At 44.5% G+C, this 21,373-nt stretch overlaps 1 protein-coding gene across 1 annotated transcript in view; it reads left to right on the top strand.

Moving 5' to 3' along the window:
- The window catches only part of dnah3 (dynein axonemal heavy chain 3), a 170,740-nt gene that overhangs the window by 105,358 nt on the left and 44,009 nt on the right, over positions 1–21,373 (top strand). Inside the window, exons 33-38 of the mRNA XM_041206203.1 lie at positions 469–603; positions 2,513–2,624; positions 7,078–7,319; positions 11,925–12,025; positions 12,118–12,223; positions 19,232–19,361. Coding sequence (XP_041062137.1) covers positions 469–603; positions 2,513–2,624; positions 7,078–7,319; positions 11,925–12,025; positions 12,118–12,223; positions 19,232–19,361 — 826 coding nt within the window. The remainder of the gene's footprint in view (positions 1–468; positions 604–2,512; positions 2,625–7,077; positions 7,320–11,924; positions 12,026–12,117; positions 12,224–19,231; positions 19,362–21,373) is intronic.

The raw sequence follows: 21,373 nt of genomic DNA, 5'->3' as shown, positions 1-21,373 counted from the left end.
TGTCTGGAAGTGTGGTGGAGGCATGTTCAATCAAGGCATTCAAGAGGGCATTAGATGATTATTTAAACAAAAGCAATGTGCAGGGTTACGGGGAAAAGGCAGAAGAATGGCACTGAGTCATAATGCTCATTCGGAGAGCTGCTGCAGACACAATGGGCCGAATGGCCTCCTTCTGGTCCGTAACAATTCTGTAAAAACCTCAAGTGTTGGAAATATGAAACAAAAATTGATAATGTCAGCCACCAACTGTAAAGAGAACAATTTGGTTGAAACTCAAAGGCAAAGTAACTTTTGTTTTCGAGTATTTATTGACTACCTTTGCGTTATCTGCATTTTCAGCTTTTAGCCCAGATCTAGGCATTCAGGTCAAAACTTTGGTAGCATCTCAGGATCAGCATGCAGAGTTACAATGTAAAAAAATCTTGTCATCCACTGTTAAAATGCAATCTCTGTGTCTCGTTGCTCCAGGGAATTATATCCGACTTGTTCCCTGGTGTGGAGCTACCTGCACCGGAACGTGAGGTTTTCCTCGTTGCACTCAGGACCAACATCAAGAAGATGAAGCTGCAGCCTGTTCCATGGTTTATTGAGAAGATTATTCAGGTAACTTGAAGTTGTTTTAAGCTGGTGATCCATCTGTTGGTCTGTCCTTTTCAGGGGGGAGAAGTTAGTATTTGCCGATTTTTAATGATCATTATCTCCCTTTCCAATTGTTACCCTCCCCAAACACTTTCAAACGAGAAAATAGTTCTTCCCTTTTCATAAACGTAAAATAATGCAGATGCTGGAGATCTGAAATAAAAACAGAAAGTGCTGGAAAAACTCAGCAGGTCAGGCAGTAGAAACAAGAGTTAATGGGCAGAATATTTAGGTCGGCGGGCGGGCACCCAACCCGACTGGACGTGAAATTGTGTGAGATGATGTCAGGCAAGCGTCCCAAGTGTTCGTGCAATATTTTGGGCGCGTGCAGAAGTCAAAATTGCGCCCACTGACAATTAGGTCAATTAAGGAAATTAAAGGTGCAATTGTCTCTGATTTTTTGTGGTCCATCCAGCCTTACAGTTGGCCGGCGGGCGAATCAGCCAGGTGGACCTTGCATTTTTCATGAAACCTCATCCACGGGCGGGATGAGGTTTTCCGTTATTAAATGAAAGAAGAAAGAAAAATCTATGGTCGGCATTTTTATCATGTATATGTTCAGGTGACCGATAGTGACGCTTGCGCATTTTTTTCCCTGATTTTAGAAACTTTATTTAATGCTTTTCAGGTCTTCAGCTCCCTGAGGCAGCTCTCTGCCTTCAGGGAGCTTTCTGTCAGTGCTCACCCCCGGCAGCGCTGATGTCAGGGCCCACCCTCCTCCCCCCTCACCCCCAGCAGCGCTGATGTCAGTGCCCACCCTCCTTCCCCCCACCCCCGGCAGCGTTGAGGTCAGTGCCCACCCTCCTCCCCCCTCACCCCCGGCAGCGCTGATGTCAGTGCCCACCCTCCTCCCGCCCTCACCCCCGGCAGCGCTGATGTCAGTGCCTGCCCTCCTCCCGCCCTCACCCCCGGCAGCGCTGACGCCAGTGCCCGCCCTCCTCCCCCCCCACCCCCGGCAGCGTTGAGGTCAGTGCCCACCCTCCTCCCGCCCTCACCCCCGGCAGCGCTGATGTCAGTGCCTGCCCTCCTCTCGTCCTCACCCCCGGCAGCGCTGATGTCAGTGCCTGCCCTCCTCTCGTCCTCACCCCCGGCAGCGCTGACGCCAGTGCCCACCCTCCTCCCGCCCTCACCCCCGGCAGCGCTGAGATTCTCAGCACACCTTTCACACTGGCTGGCTGTTAAGTGGCCAGCCAGCCTGAAATTGCGGTCAGAGGCAGAGGTTGGTGGTCCATTCCCCGGCCAATCCCGGACCCGCCAATCACGCCTGTCCACCGATCTAAGAATTTCTGGCCAGTGTTTCGAATTAAATGACTTCTTTGGAACTGAAGGGAGGTAGAAATATGATGGGTTTTATGCTGTTGAAAGGGAGACAGGGGAGGTAGGACAAAGGGATGGTCTGGGATAAGGTAGAGGGCGGGAGAGATTAAATAACAAAGATGTCACAGAACAAAGGGCAAAGGAAGTGTGAAGGTTGTAGTAAAGAAACAAAGTATTGGTCCAGAGTGAGTGTTAATGGCAGGAGAGTGAACAGCTCTGTCTGAAAGCAAAAACATGAAAACAAGGTTCAGATATATTTGCAGAATTAAACAACCCTAATGTTTCTTTAACTATGGGATAGGTTAATGTTGCATCAGCCCATGAAACGATAGTGCCTGAAAGATTTCATCCCTAACTTTTACAATGTGAGGGATGATAATTGTATTACAAGTATATTTTTTCAAGTTAAACTATGATTTGCTGAGCATTTATATAAATAGCATCTGTCTTACTACTTGTTTTTGCCTCCTATTTTCCTGAAAACAATGTTTCAGTAAGAGACTTAACCTAGTGACTGAAATGAAGTGTTCTGTTAATTTATACTTTGCTCCATCAGATTTATGAGATGATGCTAGTGCGTCATGGATTTATGATTGTTGGTGATCCTTTGGGTGGTAAAACCTGTGCCTTCAAAGTGTTGGCGGCAGCACTTGGTGATTTGTATGCAGGTAACAATTTATCAGATATTTATGTAGCAAATTAGTCGTTGCATGTTTGCAGAATTAGATAAATATATATCCTGCTAACAGTTACACAACTAATATTGTGCGTTTCCTTATATGACAGTTGTTTGTAAAATGTTCTTGGTTTCAGCCAATTTTACATGACAAGAAACTTTCAATTTCTTTGGATAAAAGTACAATTACTTACAGTAATTGTAACAAATGTGTGTAACAAAGTTCTTGGAGTTTTCCAGCTACCATTTGGCACATGTTGGTATCCTCACTGGTACTCTAACACTAGCGATAGGGGTGAAGAATATTAGAATCACTCTTAAAGGTTCTATTTTGCTCAGCACTCTCTGACACTACGTGTTACTGTCAATGCTAGCTAAGGAGAGGTGGGAGGAGGTGGGTGCAAGGGAATGGTTAGGACATTTGCAGGTTCAAATACTTCTGTATGTAACCCACTCTTCTGTCTCCTGGTATTGCTATTTTTAAAAATTCTTTCATGGGATGTGGGTGTCACTGGTAAGGCCAGCATTTGTTGCCCCATCCCTAATTGCCCTTGAGCTGAGTAGTTTTTCTAGGCCATTGGTCTGGAGTCACATGTAGGCCAGAGCAGATTAAGGAAGGCAGTTTTAATTCCCTAAAGCACATTAATGAACCAGATAGGTTTTTAGGACAATTGGTGATAATTTCATGGTCACCATTACTGAGACTAGCTTTCAATTCCAGATTTAGTAATTGAATTTAAATTCCATTAGCTACTGTAGTGGGACTTGAATCTGCGTCCCCAGAGCTTTATCCTGCGCCTCAAGACATTATCACTATGCCACCAACTCCCACTATCACTAATTATGGTACAGATTATGTCAGCAAACAAAGTACCTACAATAATATAACAGCAAATCTAATGTAACATGCAAATATTGTTTGTATTATATAGTTATCATCAGGTAATCTATATTAATCCTATTGATTTCAATATAGGATTATTTTTCATGTCTTGAAATTAAGTTGTTACTTAATGTGTTTATTCAAATTCCTCTGCTAGTTTTAGCAGAGGTAGTGCTCTGGTAAAGTAAATGGGCTACAGCTTCTGTTAAAATAATGGAAAGAGGAAGTTCAGATGACGAATGTGTTTGTGTGAATATTGAAATGTGAAAACGGCTAGGAAAATGCTTTTTTACTGACTGTTATAGGGGCATTTAACAGCTTTCCACGGGCATGCTTCATGCACGCACCCGCCCTCTGCCAGGATCTTCCGGTCCCGCCGCAAGTCAGTGGAATTCTGGCTGGGGTGCTGCCTCGCCCCTGGCGGGTCCCACCCGCAACAGGGCCAGAAAGTCCCGGCCAGTGTATTTTTAAGGGAAAATTGGTTAAATATTAAAAGCAGAGGAGGACACAGGGTTACGGGAAGAGTGTGGGAAATGGGATTAATTCTGGATGTAAACTTCTGTATGCTTAGGTATAATTTCAAGGCTTGGTGATTTCCACAAACAGATTCATATTTGTGTATGCTAAAGTCGATTTGAATAAGGAAACGTAAAGACGTTTTTTGTGCAATCTGTCAGATGTAGGGGTATGCGGAAAAATGCAGGAGAATAGATTAAGGCCAGGATTTAATGGCCCCTCCTGTCTAGTGGGATAATAAGGATCCTGTCGAATTGAATGGAGGTTTAAATAGCTCGCTGCATCCGCCGAGGGGAGACACACTGCGGCAGGGCTGTAAAATCCTTATATGGAGAAAAATGCCAGTGCAGATTAGATGAACCAATTGTCATTCTGTGATTTGATTATAATCACAATGGACTGAATTGTAACAGCAGTATATAACAGATTACAGTTTTTATGTAGGTGGGTAAGTGGGAGAACAGCCTCCCTTCCTGAGACAGGCTGCTTAAATATGCATATTGGGGTCCTACGTCGGTTCAGTGACTCTAGTTGCAATATTCAAAATTGTTCCCTATCATGTCTCTCATTTGCCAAAGACTCAGTGAACGTCTCTCCAACAGCTATTTGTGTTTTATATATAAATTTAGAGGAGGCAATGGTGCAGTGGTATTGTCGCTGGACTAGTAACCTAGAGACCCAGGGTAATGCTCTGGGGGACTTGGGTTCGAAATCCCACCACAGCAGATGGTGGAATTTGAACTCAGTAAAAATCTGGAATTAAAAATCTTTTGATGACAATGGAACCATTGTCGATTATTGTAAAAACCCATCTGGTTTACTAATGCCCACTGGGGAAGGAAATCTGTTGTCCTTACCTGGCCTGGCCTTTGTGTGACTCCAGACCCACAGCAATGTGGTTGACTCTGAAATGGCCTAGCAAGCCGCTCCATTGTAACAAACTGCTACAAAATCACAAAATAAGGAATGAAACAGGATGGACCACCCGGCATCGACCTAGGTACAGGAAATGACAATGGCAATCGCAGCCCTGTCGACCCTGCAAAGTCCTCCATATTAATATCTGGGGGCTGTTTCACAGACTAGTCAAGCAACAGCCTGACATAGTCATCTTCATGGAATCATACCTTACAGATAATGTCCCAGACACTAGCATCACCATCCCACCGGCAGGACAGACCCAGCAGAGGCGGCGGCACAGTGGTATACAGTCGGGAGGGAGTTGCTCTGGGAGTCCTCAACATCGACCCCAGACCGCATTAAGTCTCATGGCATCAGGTTAAACATGGGCAAGGAAACCTCCAGCTGATTACTACGTACCACCCTCCCTCAGCTGATGAATCAGTGCTCCTCCATGTTGAACACCACTTGGAGGAAACACTGAGGGTGGCAAGGGCACAGAATGTACTCTGGGTGGGGAACTTCAATGTCCATCACCAAGAGTGGCTCAGTAGCACCGCTACTGACCGAGCTGGCTGAGCCCCAAATGACATAGCTGCTAAGCTGGGTCTGTGGCAGGTGGTGAGAGAACCAACAAGAGGGAAAAATATACTTGATCACCACCCTGCCTGCCGCAGATGCAACTGTCCATGACTGTATCGGTAGGAGTGACCGCCATACAGTTGTTGGGGAGACAAAGTCCCGCCTTCACATCATGTTTTGTGGCACTACCACCATGCTAAATGGAATAGATTTTGAACAGATCTAGCAACTCAAGACTGGGCATCCATGAGGCACTATGGGCCATCAGCAGCAGCAGAATTGTACTCGAACATAATCTGTAACCTCATGGCCTGGCAAATCTCCCATTCTACTATTATCATCAAGTCAGGGAATCAACCCTGGTTCAATGAAGAGTGCAGGAGAACATGCCAGGAGCAGCACCAGGCATACTTAAAAATGAGGTGTCAACCTGGTGAAGCTATAACACAGGACTACTTGCGTGCTAAACAGCATTACCAGCAAGAGCTAAGTGATCCCAAACCAATGGATCAGATTTAAGCTTTGCAGTCCTGCCACATCCAGTCGTGAATGGTGGTGGACAATTAAACAACTCACAGGAGGAGGACGCTCCACAAATACCCCCACCCTCAATGATGGAGGAGCCAGCACATCACTGCAAAAGATAAGGCGGAAGCACTCGCAACAATCTTCAGCCAGAAGTGCTGACTGGATGATCCATCTTGGCCTCCTCTGGAGGTCCCCAGCATTACAAATGCCAGTCTTCAGCCAATTCGATTCACTGTACGTGATATCAAGAAACAGCTGAAGGCGCTGGATACTGCAAAGGCTATGGGCCCTGACAATATTCTGGCAATAGTACTGAAGACGTGTGCTCCAGAACTTGCCACATCCCTAGCCAAACTGTTTCAGTACAGCTACAACACTGGCATCTACCTGCCTATGTGGAAAATTGCCCAGGGTATATGTCCTGTACACAAAAAGCAGGACAAATCTAACCCGGCCAAATACCGCCCCGTCAGTCTACTCTCCATCATCAGTAAAGTAATGGAAGGGGTCATCAAAAGTGCTATCAAGTGGCACTTGCTTAGCAATAATCTACTCACTGACACCCAGTCTGGGTTCCGCCAGGGCCACTCAGCTCCTGACCTCATTACAGCCTTGGTTCAACATGGACAAAAGAGCTGAACTCCCGAGGTGAGGTGAGAGTGACTGCCCTTGACATCAAGGCCGCATTTGAACAAGTGTGGCATCAAGGAGCCCTAGCAAAACTGGAGTCAATGGGAATCAGAGGGAAAACTAGGGATGTGCAATAAATGCTGGCTGAGCCAGCGAAGCCCACACCTTGTGAATAAATAATTTTTAAAAATTGTCTTTCAGAGCTATAGGTTGAGTGTAGTTTAGATCTGTTGGAATATTAGTTTCATTTTCACGTGAGAAGGAAAGAATTGGGTTATTATGCCAGAATGTAAAAATACATTCTATTCTTAGTTGTGAATGTTGAAATAGAAAATATAGAAACAGTAAACTGATGAACATAAGCTTTTTGAATCTTCTAACTTGTTTTATTTGCTTTATTTTTAAGCCCAATTGATGAATGAGTATGCTGTTGAATATGCTATAATAAATCCTAAGGCTGTAACTATGGGCCAGCTGTATGGTTGCTTTGATCCTGTGAGCCATGAGTGGACAGATGGGATTCTCGCCACAACCTTCCGTGCACACGCAACTTCTGCTACCAATACAAGAAAGTGGATTGTATTTGATGGACCTGTTGATGCTGTGTGGATTGAAAATATGAATACTGTATTGGATGACAACAAGAAAGTAGGTAGATATTTTTGGAAGAGTTTGAGAGATTGTGAAGAAATCATATAGAATTGCACAGAAACAGTTTATCAATATTGTTGTCCATACTATTTTCCCAAGTTCTATCCTTCGTCCCTCAAAATCAGCTTTTCTCCAATTGATTATCCTGGTTTTTAACATGCCTATCTTGCTCACAGTTATTATCTTGAAGTGTATTTTATTACGGGCACTGTGTCCAGATGTTCTCCCTCTTTTACTCCCCTTATGTGCTCTGCTTCATTCATTATTGCTAGAAAGTAGTGATTCTTCCTTGTTGGACTTCTTATGTACTGGGTTAGAAAGGAGTTGTGTACACACTGTAGGAACGCAATTCCCTTATCCTCTTTACCTACCTCCTCTAGCCAGTTAATTTTGGGGTAGTTGAAATCCCCCATGATTATAATTCTATGGGCTTGGTGTGCGGGCATGCGCCCAACACATATGAGCACGAAATACCGCGGGGAGATGTCGGGCGAGCATCCTGGCATCATCGCGCACTTGCGCAATATTTCGGTTGGCAGGCAAGCGCCGGAGTCGGCAGTGCACCTGCCGATAACTAAGAGGGCTGTTAAGCCCATTAGTAAATTAATTAAACTTGATTTTTCTCTGCCTGTTCAACCTTATGGTTGGCGGGCGGGCGAATAAGCCCTTGGATTTTTGGGGAAGCCTCATCCACGGGCAGGGTGAGGTTTCCGATGTTAATTAAAAATAAAAGTAATGTTTTTAATTCTTATTTTTAACATGTCTCTGCTCATGTGACAGAGTCACACGAGAGGACATTTGCCTTAATTTTAAGATCTTTATTTTGAGTGGTAGAAATCTTCAGCTTCCTGAGGCAGCTCTCCTGTGCGCGTGCGCTGACTTCTGTGCTCGCCCTCCCCCCCCCCCATCCCCGCACCCAGGCAGTGCTGAGCGTTTAAGCGTGCGATTCACACTGCTGGCCGTTAATTGGCCTGTCTGCCGCACCTGCCCAATTAAGGTAAAAATCTTGTCCTATGTTTCTTACTCAGCCCCCTAATTTGTCTGCACATTTTTTCTCCACTTCCCTTCCACTATGAGGTGGTCTGTATTCTACCATAATTCGTGTGTTTGATCCTTTATCATCTTTTATCTCTATCCACTCGACCACTATTTCTGTCTTACTGATGGCTGTGTCACTCTCTTCTACTGCCATTATGCTATTTCTAATAATCACATCTGCTCCACATCCCCTTTTACCCTCTCTGATTCTTCTTAAGTTTATTTATACTCTGCAAAGCTTCATTCCTATGTAGCCATATATCAGCATTCCGTTCCACACTGGTTCCTTGTATTATTGCCTCCAATTCCCCTGTTTTATTACAGACACTGTGTACATTGCTATACAAGCAGTTTAACTAATTTTAATAGCAATTCCCCTCACCATATTTTTAATCATCTTTTAACAGCCTGGTTCCATAATTCCATTTATTTTCTCCATTTATTTAGACATTTGTCCTCCTTTCCTGTTCTGTTTATGTTGTTTCATTTCTTGCAGTTCCTTCCCTGTGTCTTGGTTAGTTTAAAGTCTTTTCCATCGCCCTGTTTGCCACTTCTTTGAGGGCACTGGTCTCATTCTGGTTCTGGTACAGTCCATCCCTCCTGTAAGGCTCCCTCTTGTCCCAGTACTGGTGCCAGTGTGTGTCCCATGAAAGTAGTATTGTCAAAGTTGGAGTTTGGGCTTGAGTGGATTCTGTTTAGTCCCATGCTTTCCAGTGGATCTTTCAAAGCTGTACTCCTAATATTTTCCCAAGCTTCCCATCAAGGTTTTCCATAGGGGTGAAGCCAAAAGAGTCTGCCACAGTTCTGTGGAACACATGCCTATTCACATTCATGTTCTAAGTGGCAATTTTACCATCCTCCTTCATCTTTCCTTTCATGGAGTTGATGGCTGTCATTTTGACATATTTCGAACTCTGAAGGAGTGTAATATCAGTCTCTCCAGCCCTGCCTTTTAGGCAGGAAGTAAAAGAAGCTGATTTGGTTGTATCATTAACTTCTATTATCTACCATAAACCAGTGGAACATTGTCAATCACTAAGTGCAAATAATAGCCAGAAACCCATCCAGTTGCCTCAGGAACCTGATGTGTTGATTTCTAAAAAATTAATGAGTGACTGAGCATCTGGGAATATTCTCTTTCAATCTCAAAGAAACATGTGATTTCCACGGAATTTGGAGCCCAAGAGAAACCCTGCCCCTTACTGGGGCTTCCTGGGCTCCCTCATTACCCCACCCACCTACTCCACACCATTTCCCTGAAACACCTTGTTGTAGGGCGGCCAAATTGTGCAACTAGTGATAGAGTTGATCTGCAGACACTTCTTGGGTGGAAACATTAAGTCTATTTACAATATACTCAGCAGCAACTACATGTCCACTTTCAACTCTAACTCTATGGGCAGAATTTTCTGCCTGTCGGGCGGAAGGGCCCTCACCCAATCGCCAGCGGGTGTGGAGCCGATCGCCGCCTGCAAAGCGGGCTGCACTGCCATTTTACGTGGGCCGGCCAATTAATAGCCACCCAGTGTGATGTCCGCCGGGAAGCGCTATGCGCTCCCTGTGCGGGCGGGGGGATTCCCTAAAATCGAGAGGGCGTTCTTTCGCGCGTGCGCAGGAAACAGCGCACTCATCTCCCTGAGGCTAAGTGCAGCCTCAGGGAGATCGCTTTGACTTTTGAAACTGTTAAAAATAGAGAAAAGAAAAATCCCTTATATGTCCCCTCATGTGACAATGTCACATGAGTTGGGACATGTTCACAATTTACAGAACAACTTTATTACAATTTTTAAAACCCTGCATGAAACCTCATCCCGCCGCTGGATGAGGTTTCATGTTTTCTCTATTTGCTGCTAGGGATCCTGGCCTCCCCGCCAACCTTAAGGCTGGATGGGCAGGTCCTTTAATTGTTTCAATGATCCTGTCAATGGCCTCAAGTGGCCATTGACAGGTTGGCAGGCCTGCAGCTGATTTTGCTGCGCCCCCACCTTCCTGAAAATTTAAATGGACTGGGATGACTTCAGGGGTTCCGCCCAATGTCATCCGGTGTCATTTTATGCATCGGTGAGTGGGCCCCGCCCCCTGCTCGCCGACGTCAAAATTCTGCCCTATATCTCGACACTGACTGCTGAGGTAGCCCATGCTACTCTCCTATTGGTTACTACAGATCATGTGATCTTCCTTAACAAGTATTATTCTTAAAGGTACATTACACACTAAATAAAACCATAATTACTACATTCCTCCCTCTTTAACTCGGCTATAAATATATTTACAAGTACATATTTTTCAAGACTACCCAAGATCTGCTGACCAGGATATTGGCTCAAGTTGGTAAAATGACTTTATTCCTTCATTCTAAATTGAGGAGATAAAATATTCCAGCAGCGTAACACTGTATTCATTCAATTTCACTTGGTCCTTGCTTTCTCTAGCAAGTCTGTACGACTTTGCTAAACATCCAACAGCTCAGCACAACGTATGTTATTATTTAACAAAACTACTGTTTTACCCAACTTAAGATTTGAAATCATGGTCTGTTATGAGCTGTCCCACACACAATGAGAGCTATTGTAACAAAATAATGTTTGTGAGTTGTCGTGAAACCGAGATGTCAAGCAATGTTCCCATGTTCTGCAAGACCAAAATCTTAACTTCTCCAGCCGGTCCTCTTAGCTGGTGCAGACGCAATGGGCCAAATAGCTTCCTTCTGTGCCATAACAATTCTGTGATTATCAGATTGCTAAAAAAAAAACTAATTTACTTCTTCATCCTGAAATGAGTCAGTGGGGGGTGATCTTCCTTTTTCCCATAACTTTGGAGTGCTCCACCTACCCTGAAACACTGATGCAACACTTCCCAGTTTCCTGCTGCAACTTTGGTAAGATACCAGCAGAAATGCTCGAGAAAAGACCTGAGGATCTGGTGGTCTCAGGCCAAAGTTGCAGCAGGAGTAGGGGCGAATTACAAAGGGATTTCAGGATTTTGATATTTTTCTGCTACTAATACCTTGACCAGGGAGCAACACGAATTGAATCATTAGTTCTGATGTTATATATGTTACTTAACTCTGTGGTATTTAGACAACATAGCAGTGCAGTGGTTGGTGGTTGAATGGGTTTTAATGCGCTTGATTCCATACACACTACTTGTAAATATCATAAGGGACAACCAATAAACAGTGTTCTGGAGCTCCCTCAAAGAAAAAGCAGGAAGCTGAGAGGGAGAGATACCCTGGATTATTATTATGTATTTCCTCCCAGTTAGCTCAGCAACAGAATTGGTCGAAACCCGAGATCAGAGCACATTCCTCACTGAAACGCTGAGTGATGCAGGAAGACTTGGGGGAGGAGAAGATACATTTTACTGTTTGATTTGATCTTTTAAAGTTTTGGACATTGTAAAACATCAGTGTCCAGAGGCAGTGTTCAATTCTTTCAACTGGAAGAACAATTGAAAGATTTGCTGGACGCTCATTAATGATGTCTTTATTATTTAGACCTATGATGAAATGCTCTCCTACACTGTGCGCAAATCGCTATTGTTTATATGCCATTTGTCTTCCAGTTGTGTTTGATGAGTGGTGAAATTATCCAGATGAGTCCCAAAATGAATTTAATATTTGAGCCGGCAGGTTTGGAACAGGCATCTCCAGCGACTGTCAGCAGGTATGATGGACTGTGAGATTATCGAGGCCTCAGCACTTGGTACAGAATGCAGCCACTGTTGTCCAGTGTTAAAGTGCCATCCTTTTTAACAGGTGTGGTATGATTTACCTGGAGCCCCATCAGCTCGGTTGGACGCCACTGAAAGATTCCTACATGGATACTCTACCATCAACTGTCACTGCTGAACATAAAGAACTGGTAACTCTATATTTTGAAATGTTTAAATTTTTTGTGATAAATGTCGACAGAACTTGCCCAACTAATTATTCAGTGCTGTCGACAGCAATCGGTGACACCACGTGTGTTAAGTGGGAAATACTGAGCTTGAGGAATCTCATTCATATCTGTAATTCTCATATTGTGTATTCCCAGTGTCAGTTTTAATTCTCCGCTTTCTTTCATTGATGCAATTCGCTCACTGCCACTCAGCACAAAGATACAATAAATCTAAGACCTAACCTCCAACTACAAAATTCAATACTGAAGATTGTCCTCCCCTTGTGAACTTGGTTGTAAACTAGGCCACCTACATTTGTAATTCAGTTCCCTGTGAGGTTATTGCAGATTCCATATATTAATCATCTGGAGTTTGGCGCACAAGGCACAATTTCAAAATTTGCAGATAATACAAAACTTGGAAATGTTGTGAACTGTGAGCATATAGACAGTTTGGCAGAATGGAGGGAACAAGTGGCAGATGAAATTTAAGGCAGAGAACTGTAAAGTGATTCATTTTAGTAGGAAGAACAAGGAGAGGCAATACAAAATAAAGGGTACAATTCTAAGGGTACTGGAGCAGAGGGGGTATATGTGTACAAGTCATTGAAGGTGGTAGGGCAGGTGAGAGAGTGGTCAATAAAGCATACTGGATCCGGAGATTTTTAAATAGGGTCATAGAGTACAAAAGCAAGGAAGTTATCATAAACTTGTATAAAACAATGGTTTGGCCTCAGTTGGAGTATTGCATCCAGTTCTGGATATGACACTTTAGGAAGGATGTGAAGTCAGTAGAGAGAGTGCAGAAAAGATTCACAAGAATGGTTCCATTGAATGCCTCAATTATGTACATCTTTTGGAGAAACTGGGGTTGTTCTCCTTGGAGAAGAGATGGTTGAGAGGAGATTTGATTCAAAATCATGAGAGATTTGGACAGAGTAGATAGGGAGAAACTGTTCCCTTTGGTGGAAGGATCGAGAACCAGAGGGACAGATTTAAGGTGATTGGCGAAAGAATCAGCGGTGACATGGGGAAAAATTTTCCACCCATTGGGGGGGGGGAAGCGCAGGAGCGGGCGCTGCCATTTTACGTGGGCGGGCTAATTAAGGCCCGTCCAGCGTGATGTCCGTCTGGAAGCGCAATGCACTCCCTGTGCGGGCGAGGGGATATTCCATCAACCGGGAGTGTGCTCATTCGCGCATGCATGCACAAGTCCACACTCATCTCCTTAAGGCTAAGTGCTGCCTCGGGGAGATCGGCTATGATTTAAAATTTGCAATAAAAATGGTAGGAAAATTTCCTTGACATGTCCTTTCATGTGACAGTGTCATATGAGTTGGGTCATGTTCATCACTTTAGCTCAAACCTTTACTAAATATTTAAAAACCCTCATGAAACCGCATCCCGCCTGTGGATGAGGTTTCATGCTTTGTCTTAAGCCCACCAGGGCTCCCGGCCTGCCAGGCAACCCTAAGGTTGGACGGGCAGGTCTCTTAATTATGTTAATGATTTTTTAAACGGCCTCAATAGGACATTGACAGGCCGGCAAGCGCACAGCTGATTCGGATGCGCCCCTGCCGACTTGAAAACGGAAATGATGTGGGGTGACGTTGGGAGTCCCGCCCGACATTGTCCCACATCATCTTACGCATCGGTGAGCGGGCCCCGGACCCCGCTCGCCAACCTAAGGATCCTAAACAAAAACAGAATTACCTGGAAAAACTCAGCAAGTCTGGCAGCATCGGCGGAGAAGAAAAGAGTTGACGTTTCGAGTCCTCATGACCCTTCGACAGAACTTGAGTTCGAGTCCAGGAAAGAGCTGAAATATAAGCTGGTTTAAGGTGTGTGTGTGGGGGGCGGAGAGATAGAGAGACAGAGAGGTGGAGGGGGTTGGTGTGGTTGTAGCGACAAACAAGCAGTGATAGAAGCAGATCATCAAAAGATGTCAACAACAATAGTACAATAGAACACATAGGTGTTAAAGTTAAAGTTGGTGATATTATCTAAACGAATGTGCTAATTAAGAATGGATGGTAGGGCACTCAAGGTATAGCTCTAGTGGGTTTTTTTTTATATTTTATATAATGGAAATAGGTGGGAAAAGGAAAATCTTTATAATTTATTGGGAAAAAAAAAAGAAGGGGGTAACAGAAAGGGGGTGGGGATGGGGGAGGGGACTCACGACCTAAAGTTGTTGAATTCAATATTCAGTCCGGAAGGCTGTAAAGTCCCTAGTCGGAAGATGAGGTGTTGTTCCTCCAGTTTGCGTTGGGCTTCACTGGAACAATGCAGCAAGCCAAGGACAGACATGTGGGCAAGAGAGCAGGGTGGAGTGTTAAAATGGCAAGCGACAGGGAGGTTTGGGTCATTCTTGCGGACAGACCGCAGGTGTTCTGCAAAGCGGTCGCCCAGTTTACGTTTGGTCTCTCCAATGTAGAGGAGACCACATTGGGAGCAACGAATGCAGTAGACTAAGTTGGGGGAAATGCAAGTGAAATGCTGCTTCACTTGAAAGGAGTGTTTGGGTCCTTGGACGGTGAGGAGAGAGGAAGTGAAGGGGCAGGTGTTGCATCTTTTGCGTGGGCAAGGGGTTGTGCCATAGGAGGGGGTTGAGGAGTAGGGGGTGATGGAGGAGTGGACCAGGGTGTCCCGGAGGGAGCGATCCCTACGGAATGCCGATAAGGGGGGTGAAGGGAAGATGTGTTTGGTAGTGGCATCATGCTGGAGTTGGCGGAAATGGCGGAGGATGATCCTTTGAATGCGGAGGCTGGTGGGGTGATAAGTGAGGACAAGGGGGACCCTATCATGTTTCTGGGAGGGAGGAGAAGGAGTGAGGGCGGATGCGCGGGAGATGGGCCGGACACGGTTGAGGGCCCTGTCAACGACCGTGGGTGGAAAACCTCGGTTAAGGAAGAAGGAGGACATGTCAGAGGAACTGTTTTTGAATGTAGCATCATCGGAACAGATGCGACGGAGGCGAAGGAACTGAGAGAATGGGATGGAGTCCTTACAGGAAGTGGGGTGTGAGGAGCTGTAGTCGAGATAGCTGTGGGTGTCGGTGGGTTTGTAATGGATATTGGTGGACAGTCTATCACCAGAGATTGAGACAGAGAGGTCAAGGAAGGGAAGGGAAGTGTCAGAGAAAAGCTTTTTTTTTATGCAGCAAGTGGTTAGGATCTGAAATACACTGCCTAAGAGTGTGGTGAAGGCAGATTCAGTTGTGGCTTTCAAAAGGGAATTGGATCATTATCTGAAGAGCAAAGATTTGCAGGACCGTGGGAATAAACAGGGGATTGCCGTTGGGTGAATGGCTCTTGCAGAGCCAGTACAGACACAATAGGCTAAAAGGCCTCCTTCTGTGCTGTAACTATTCTGTGCTTTTATGAGATATCAGTATTAATTACCTACAAGATAGTGATTAATGACAGTGGATAAAAATCTGAGTCCAGTTCTCAGTACCTAAAGCTAAATTGGGTTTTTAAAAAGATATTCTTTCATGGGATGTGGCAAGGCCAGCATTTGTTGCCCATCCCGAACTGCGCTTGAACTGAGTGACTTGCTCAGCCATTTCAGAGTCAACCACATTGCTGTGGGCCTGGAGTCACATGAAGAGTAGATAGGCCAGACCAGGTAAGGACAGCAGATTTCCTCCCCTAAAGGAGCATTAGTGAACCAGATGGGTTTTTATGACAATCAACAAGGGTTTCATGGGCACCATTACTGAGCCTAATTCATATTTCCAAATTAATTAACTGACTTTAAATTCCACCAGCAGCCGTGATGGGATTAGAACCCGTTTCCCCAGAGCATTAGCCTGGGCCTCTGGATTACCACTATGCCACTGTCGCCCCAGTGGGTGTTGGTGTTGGTTTGGTATCTTATTTGCTACTACAGCTAATTTGATCGTACTCTTTCCAAAACTACTTACCAATTTTAAACGGGAAAAATCTTGACCCTAAAAATCATTAGGGCAGCATATCATGTAAGTGCCGAGTGCACTTGCTTAGGTCTCAGCCTCTGATCCACAGTCCCTGTATTTTGATGGTTTAGGCTCCCACTGCCCCCGATGAGCCCCAAATTGCTGGTTGATCTGCCAATTAATCAGGTGTACTGCCGCTCTTCAGAAGCCAAGTCCTTAAGTAAGTTCAAGATGAAGGAACCCTGAGGTTCAGAGTTTTACCTAGCACCCCCCCCACCCCAATCTGCTACTTTAAACCAATGGGCCTTGAAGGAGCAGTTGGGGACTCTACCTCCACAGTCATCTGGAATCTTTGGTGTGTTAGAACAAAAGAACTAGAAACAGTATTTTTTAAAATTCATTCATGGGATGTGGGTGTCGCTGGCTAGGCCAGCATTTATTGCCCTCCCTAATTGCCTTGCAAAGGTGCCGGTGTGCTGCCTTTTTGAACCAATGCAGTCCATGTGGTGTAGGTACACCCACAGTTAGGGAGGGAGTTCCAGGATTTTGACCCAATGACAGTAAAGGAACGGTGATATATTTCCAAGTCAGGATGGTGAGTGGGATTGGAGGGGAACTTCCAGGTGGTGGTGTTCCCATCTATCTGCTGCCCTTGTCCTTCTAGATGGTAGTGATTGTGGGTTTGGAAGGTGCTGTCTAAGGAGCCTTGGTGAATTCCTGCAGTGCATCATGTAGATGGTACATACTGCTGCTGCTGTGCTTCGGTGGTGGAAGGAGTGAATGTTTGTGGATGGGATGCCAATCAAGTGGGCTGCTTTGTCCTGCATGGTGTCAAGCTTCTTGAGTGTTGTTGAAGCTGCACTCATCCAGGCAAGTGGAGAGTATTCCATCACACTCCTGACTTGTGCCTTGTAGATGGTGGATGGGCTTTGGGGAGTCTGGAGATGAGTTACTAACCGCAGGATTCCTAGCCTCTGACCTGCTCTTGTAGCCACAGTATTTACATGGCTAGTCAATGGTAAGCCCCAGGATGTTTATCGTGGGGGATTCAGCAATGGTAATGCCATTGAATGTCAAAGGGCAACAGTTAGATTCTCTCTTGTTGGAGATGGTCATTGCCTGGCACTTGTGTGGCATGAATGTTACTCGCCACTTGTCAGCCCAAGCCTGGATATTGTCCAGATCTTGCTGCATTTGGACATGGACTGCTAGTAGACCATACAGTCCCTTATACCCTGCTTCATCAACTTCATTTTCCTGTCAAATCTGCAGTTCTTGATGTAACAGGTTTTCAGACTTAGTTTCTAGCCATTTTCATGGATTCCTGCTGAAGGTATGGTGGAAGCCGCGAGAGCAACAGTGAATATTCAGCCTCAGTCAGTGTCAGGTTATGAATGGTCCTGGGTTAGGTGCATTGGAGCTCCACTCTGTGCTGCCACAGAATGGGGCATAAGCTTTCCTCTACTCCAGCAGCAGAGATTCACCAATTAGAGATCAGGGCCCTTTCCAAAAAGCAACAGAAATCCAAGGCAGAATCCCCACCAAACTGCTTTTACGCACACCCGAGCAGGGGACTCAAAAAGAGCATTGCAGGGGCTATGGGAGTGAATTGGAAGCCCTCCACCCACAGGAGTTATTGCATCTTGAACATACGACCATACGAATTAGGAGCAGGAGTAGGCCACTCAGCTCCTCGAGCCTGCTCTGCCATTCAATAAGGTCATGGCTGATCTGATTGTAACCTCTGGCCTACCCCCGATAATCTCTCACCCCTTTGTTTATCAAGAATCTATCTAGCTCTGCCTTAAAAATCTCATCCCCTGCCCCTAAGAAAATGAAGAAACTAACCAGAGATTGTAAAAATAAATAGTCAAAAGTGTGGAAATGTTGTTGATTCTTCTCAATGTTATCTGTCCACCTTCCCTACCACTGACTCAGGTTTTAACCCACATTAAAACAAATAATTTTGATTAAGTACTGAAGACAAGAGGACAAGGTTAACTAACCTGAGAAAAGGAGATAATAACATCCATACAGATAATTTTTTAAACTTGTTCTGTACTCTTTTGAATAGTCTTCCTTTAAACCAAGGAAATGTTTATGTGTTGACCCCAATGATAGGTACCCATTAAAACTGCCATTGTATCATGTGAAGAAAAGTAACAAATCACTCCGGATTGCTTTAATTAGTTGACATACATGGTACACTGGCACAGTAAAGGGAATATACTATCTATGGAGATTAAATATAATATTCTTTGGTCATTCCTGTTACCTTGAAAGGTTTTTTTTCTGACCATATTCTCTCTCCTTCCTTTCTCTTATAAGCTCTGACTCATTGCTGAGGTATGGCTTCACAGATGTTGCATGGCGACTCTCTCTCAGGTCTCTTCCTGTGGCCACGGGTTTCAAGTGTGAGCCTTGATGGCGGGTATTGACAGGCTGTGCAACTGTTGGGGCATTACAGCCGACCCAATCCTGTTCTTTTCCGACATTTACCTATGCAAACTTCCAGAAGGGCTCACTGATTAACAATCAGGAATGGGAGCTCTGGCTGATATCCCTTCCCCTAACCCAGAGGTATTGAGCTCAACTGTAACATTTCAATTCCCAATCGAGCTATCATCAGCTATTTCAGTACAGACCAGTTCTGAAATGTGCAGGCTTCCTCATACGATCATAAGAAACAGGAACAGGAGTAGACCATTAGGCCTATCGAGCCTGCTCCACCATTCAATAATATCATGGTTGATCTGATTGTGGCCTTAATGCTACTTTCCTGCCTGTCTCCCATAACCATTGGCTCCTTTGTCAATCAAAAATCTACCTGGTTCAGCCTTGAATTTATTCAGTGACCCAGCCTCCACTGCTCTCTGTGGAAGAGAATTCCAAAGACTAGTGACCTTCAGAGAGAAGAATTTCCTCTTCACCTCCATCTTAAATGGGAGATCCCAACTGTCATGCAAAGATGGATCATTAGATAAAGAAGCTGAATCATTGTGAAGTTATTTTGAAGACTCTAGAAATTGTAAAGATGTTTCAGATAAACAGCTAAGATGCTTTGTTTTCAGATCAATGACATGTTCCATTGGCTGATGCAGCCCTGTTTGGACTTCACCCGACTGCGCTGCAAGTTTTTTGTGCAAACGTCTCCAATGCACCTTGCCTATAGTATGATGAGGCTCTACTCTTGTTTAATGGGTGAGTGCTCTTATTTAAACCTGGATCTTGCTGCACTGCTGCAGCATGAATGCAAATTTTACTGGGTTAGCTGAATTTCAGCTGTCTGTCAAATGCTATTGTTTCAGAACAGCACTAATATGATTGCAAAACAAAAACAGAATTACCTGGAAAAACTCAGCAGGTCTGGCAGCATCGGCTGAAGGGTCATGAGGACTCGAAACGTCAGCTCTTTTCTTCTCCGCCGATGCTGCCAGACCTGCTGAGTTTTTCCAGGTAATTCTGTTTTTGTTTTGGATTTCCAGCATCCGCAGTTTTTTGTTTTTATCTCTAATATGATTGCAGTTCAGTGAGAAATGTGTTAGTAATAATTGTGCACAAGTATGTTAGGAACCAGTCATTTAATTTTAACAGAAGGACTAATAAATTCCTTGGGCTGTGAAAACTAGATAGGAAATGCTTTTTTCCATTTGCCTTTTTTGAAAACCCTGTATCAAAAAAAAAAATCATGATTTGGTAAATGGTATATTCACTTCTCCATTAGGGGCTGGGAGCAGGAAAGGAAAATAAAAGAGTATATTTTGTAACATTGTAAAAGTAATCTTTTTTGAATTACTCATAAGCAGCTAAGTCCTAGGGTTATTGGGAAGAGAAGGTCAAAAGGAAGGGAGTAGCAGGGGCCAGAAGCAGCTGCAGTATTGCACTGTTGACTCTGTCTTAGGAATAAGAGATAAGACATGCCTTTTTGTTAGCAGCCTCCAACGATCCATTTAAGGACTGCAGGTTAGGCTGCGGTAGACCTGGACTAACTGAGTGGAGCATGTGAGGTGTGTAATCCATCCACTAATGACCGAATTTGGCATCAAGGCCCTCCAGGCATTAGGGCCCTGGTTGACATTTTCAAGGGGCCTGAAGTCTGGTGTAGCTGGGCACCCAGGGCATGGAGCAGTTGCTGGCTGCCAAATTGGGAAGTCACACCCAGAAATTCCCCAGCTCTTTTTATTCGGTAATCTGGCACATTGGAGACCAATTTTGTCCCTTTATGTAATCTGATCTACATTTCATTCCATATTTCCTGGGAGACAAGAGGTAAAAAATGTTCCAAATAAAATAAATACAAATTATATAATGGATTTACCTATGATGTTGGAATGCAATCATCAGGCTGGAAGGTGAATTTTTATATTGAGAGATTCTTTTTTCATTCATTAATGGGATATGGGCATCGGTGGCTCATTCATTGTCTATTCCTAAGTGCCATTGAGAAGGTGGGGGTGAAGAGCCTTCTTGAACTGTGGCAGTTAATATGGTGAAGATGCATCGCAATGCTGTTAGGGAAGTAGTTCCAGGGTTTTGACCTGGCAACGACAAAGGATTGTAAGCATATTTCCAAACGTATTAAGGGTGATGGCATCATGCACTTAGTGGCATTTCCATGTGCCTGCTGCCCTTTTAATTCTAGGGGGTGGAGGTCGCATATTTGGAAGGTGTTGTCAAAGAAACTTGGGTGAGTTGCTACAGTTGATTTTGTAGATGGTACGCACTGCAACCATGATGTGCTGATGATGGAAGTGACTGTTTAAGGTGGCAGACAGGGTGTCAATCAAGTGAGCCTCTTTTGTCCAGGATATGTTGCAGCTGCTCTCATCCAGACAAGTGGAGAGTATTCAATTACACTCCTGACTTATGTATTATAAATTGTGGAATGACTTTGGGAAGTCAGTGAGTCACTCCCTGAAGAATATCCAGCCTCTGGCCTGTTCTTGTAGCCACTCGTGGCTGATCCAGTTATGTTTCTGGTCAATGGTGACTCTCAGGATGTTGCTGGTGGGGGATTCAGCGATGGTAATGCTGATGACGTCTTGTTGGAGATGGTCATTGCCTGGCAGTTTTATGACATGAATGTTTCCTTACGTTTATCAGCCCAAACTGAATGTTGTCCAGGAATTGCTGCATGTGGGCACAGACTGCTTCAGTATCTGAGGAGTTGCAAGTGGTACTAAATGTTGTACAGAACATCCCCACTTCTGACC

Source organism: Carcharodon carcharias, chromosome 15 (genome assembly GCF_017639515.1).
Source record: "Carcharodon carcharias isolate sCarCar2 chromosome 15, sCarCar2.pri, whole genome shotgun sequence".
In the NCBI taxonomy this organism is placed as follows: Eukaryota; Metazoa; Chordata; class Chondrichthyes; order Lamniformes; family Lamnidae; genus Carcharodon; species Carcharodon carcharias.
The sequence above is the reverse complement of the archived record's forward strand: the minus strand, read 5'-3'. Positions and strand labels throughout refer to the sequence as shown.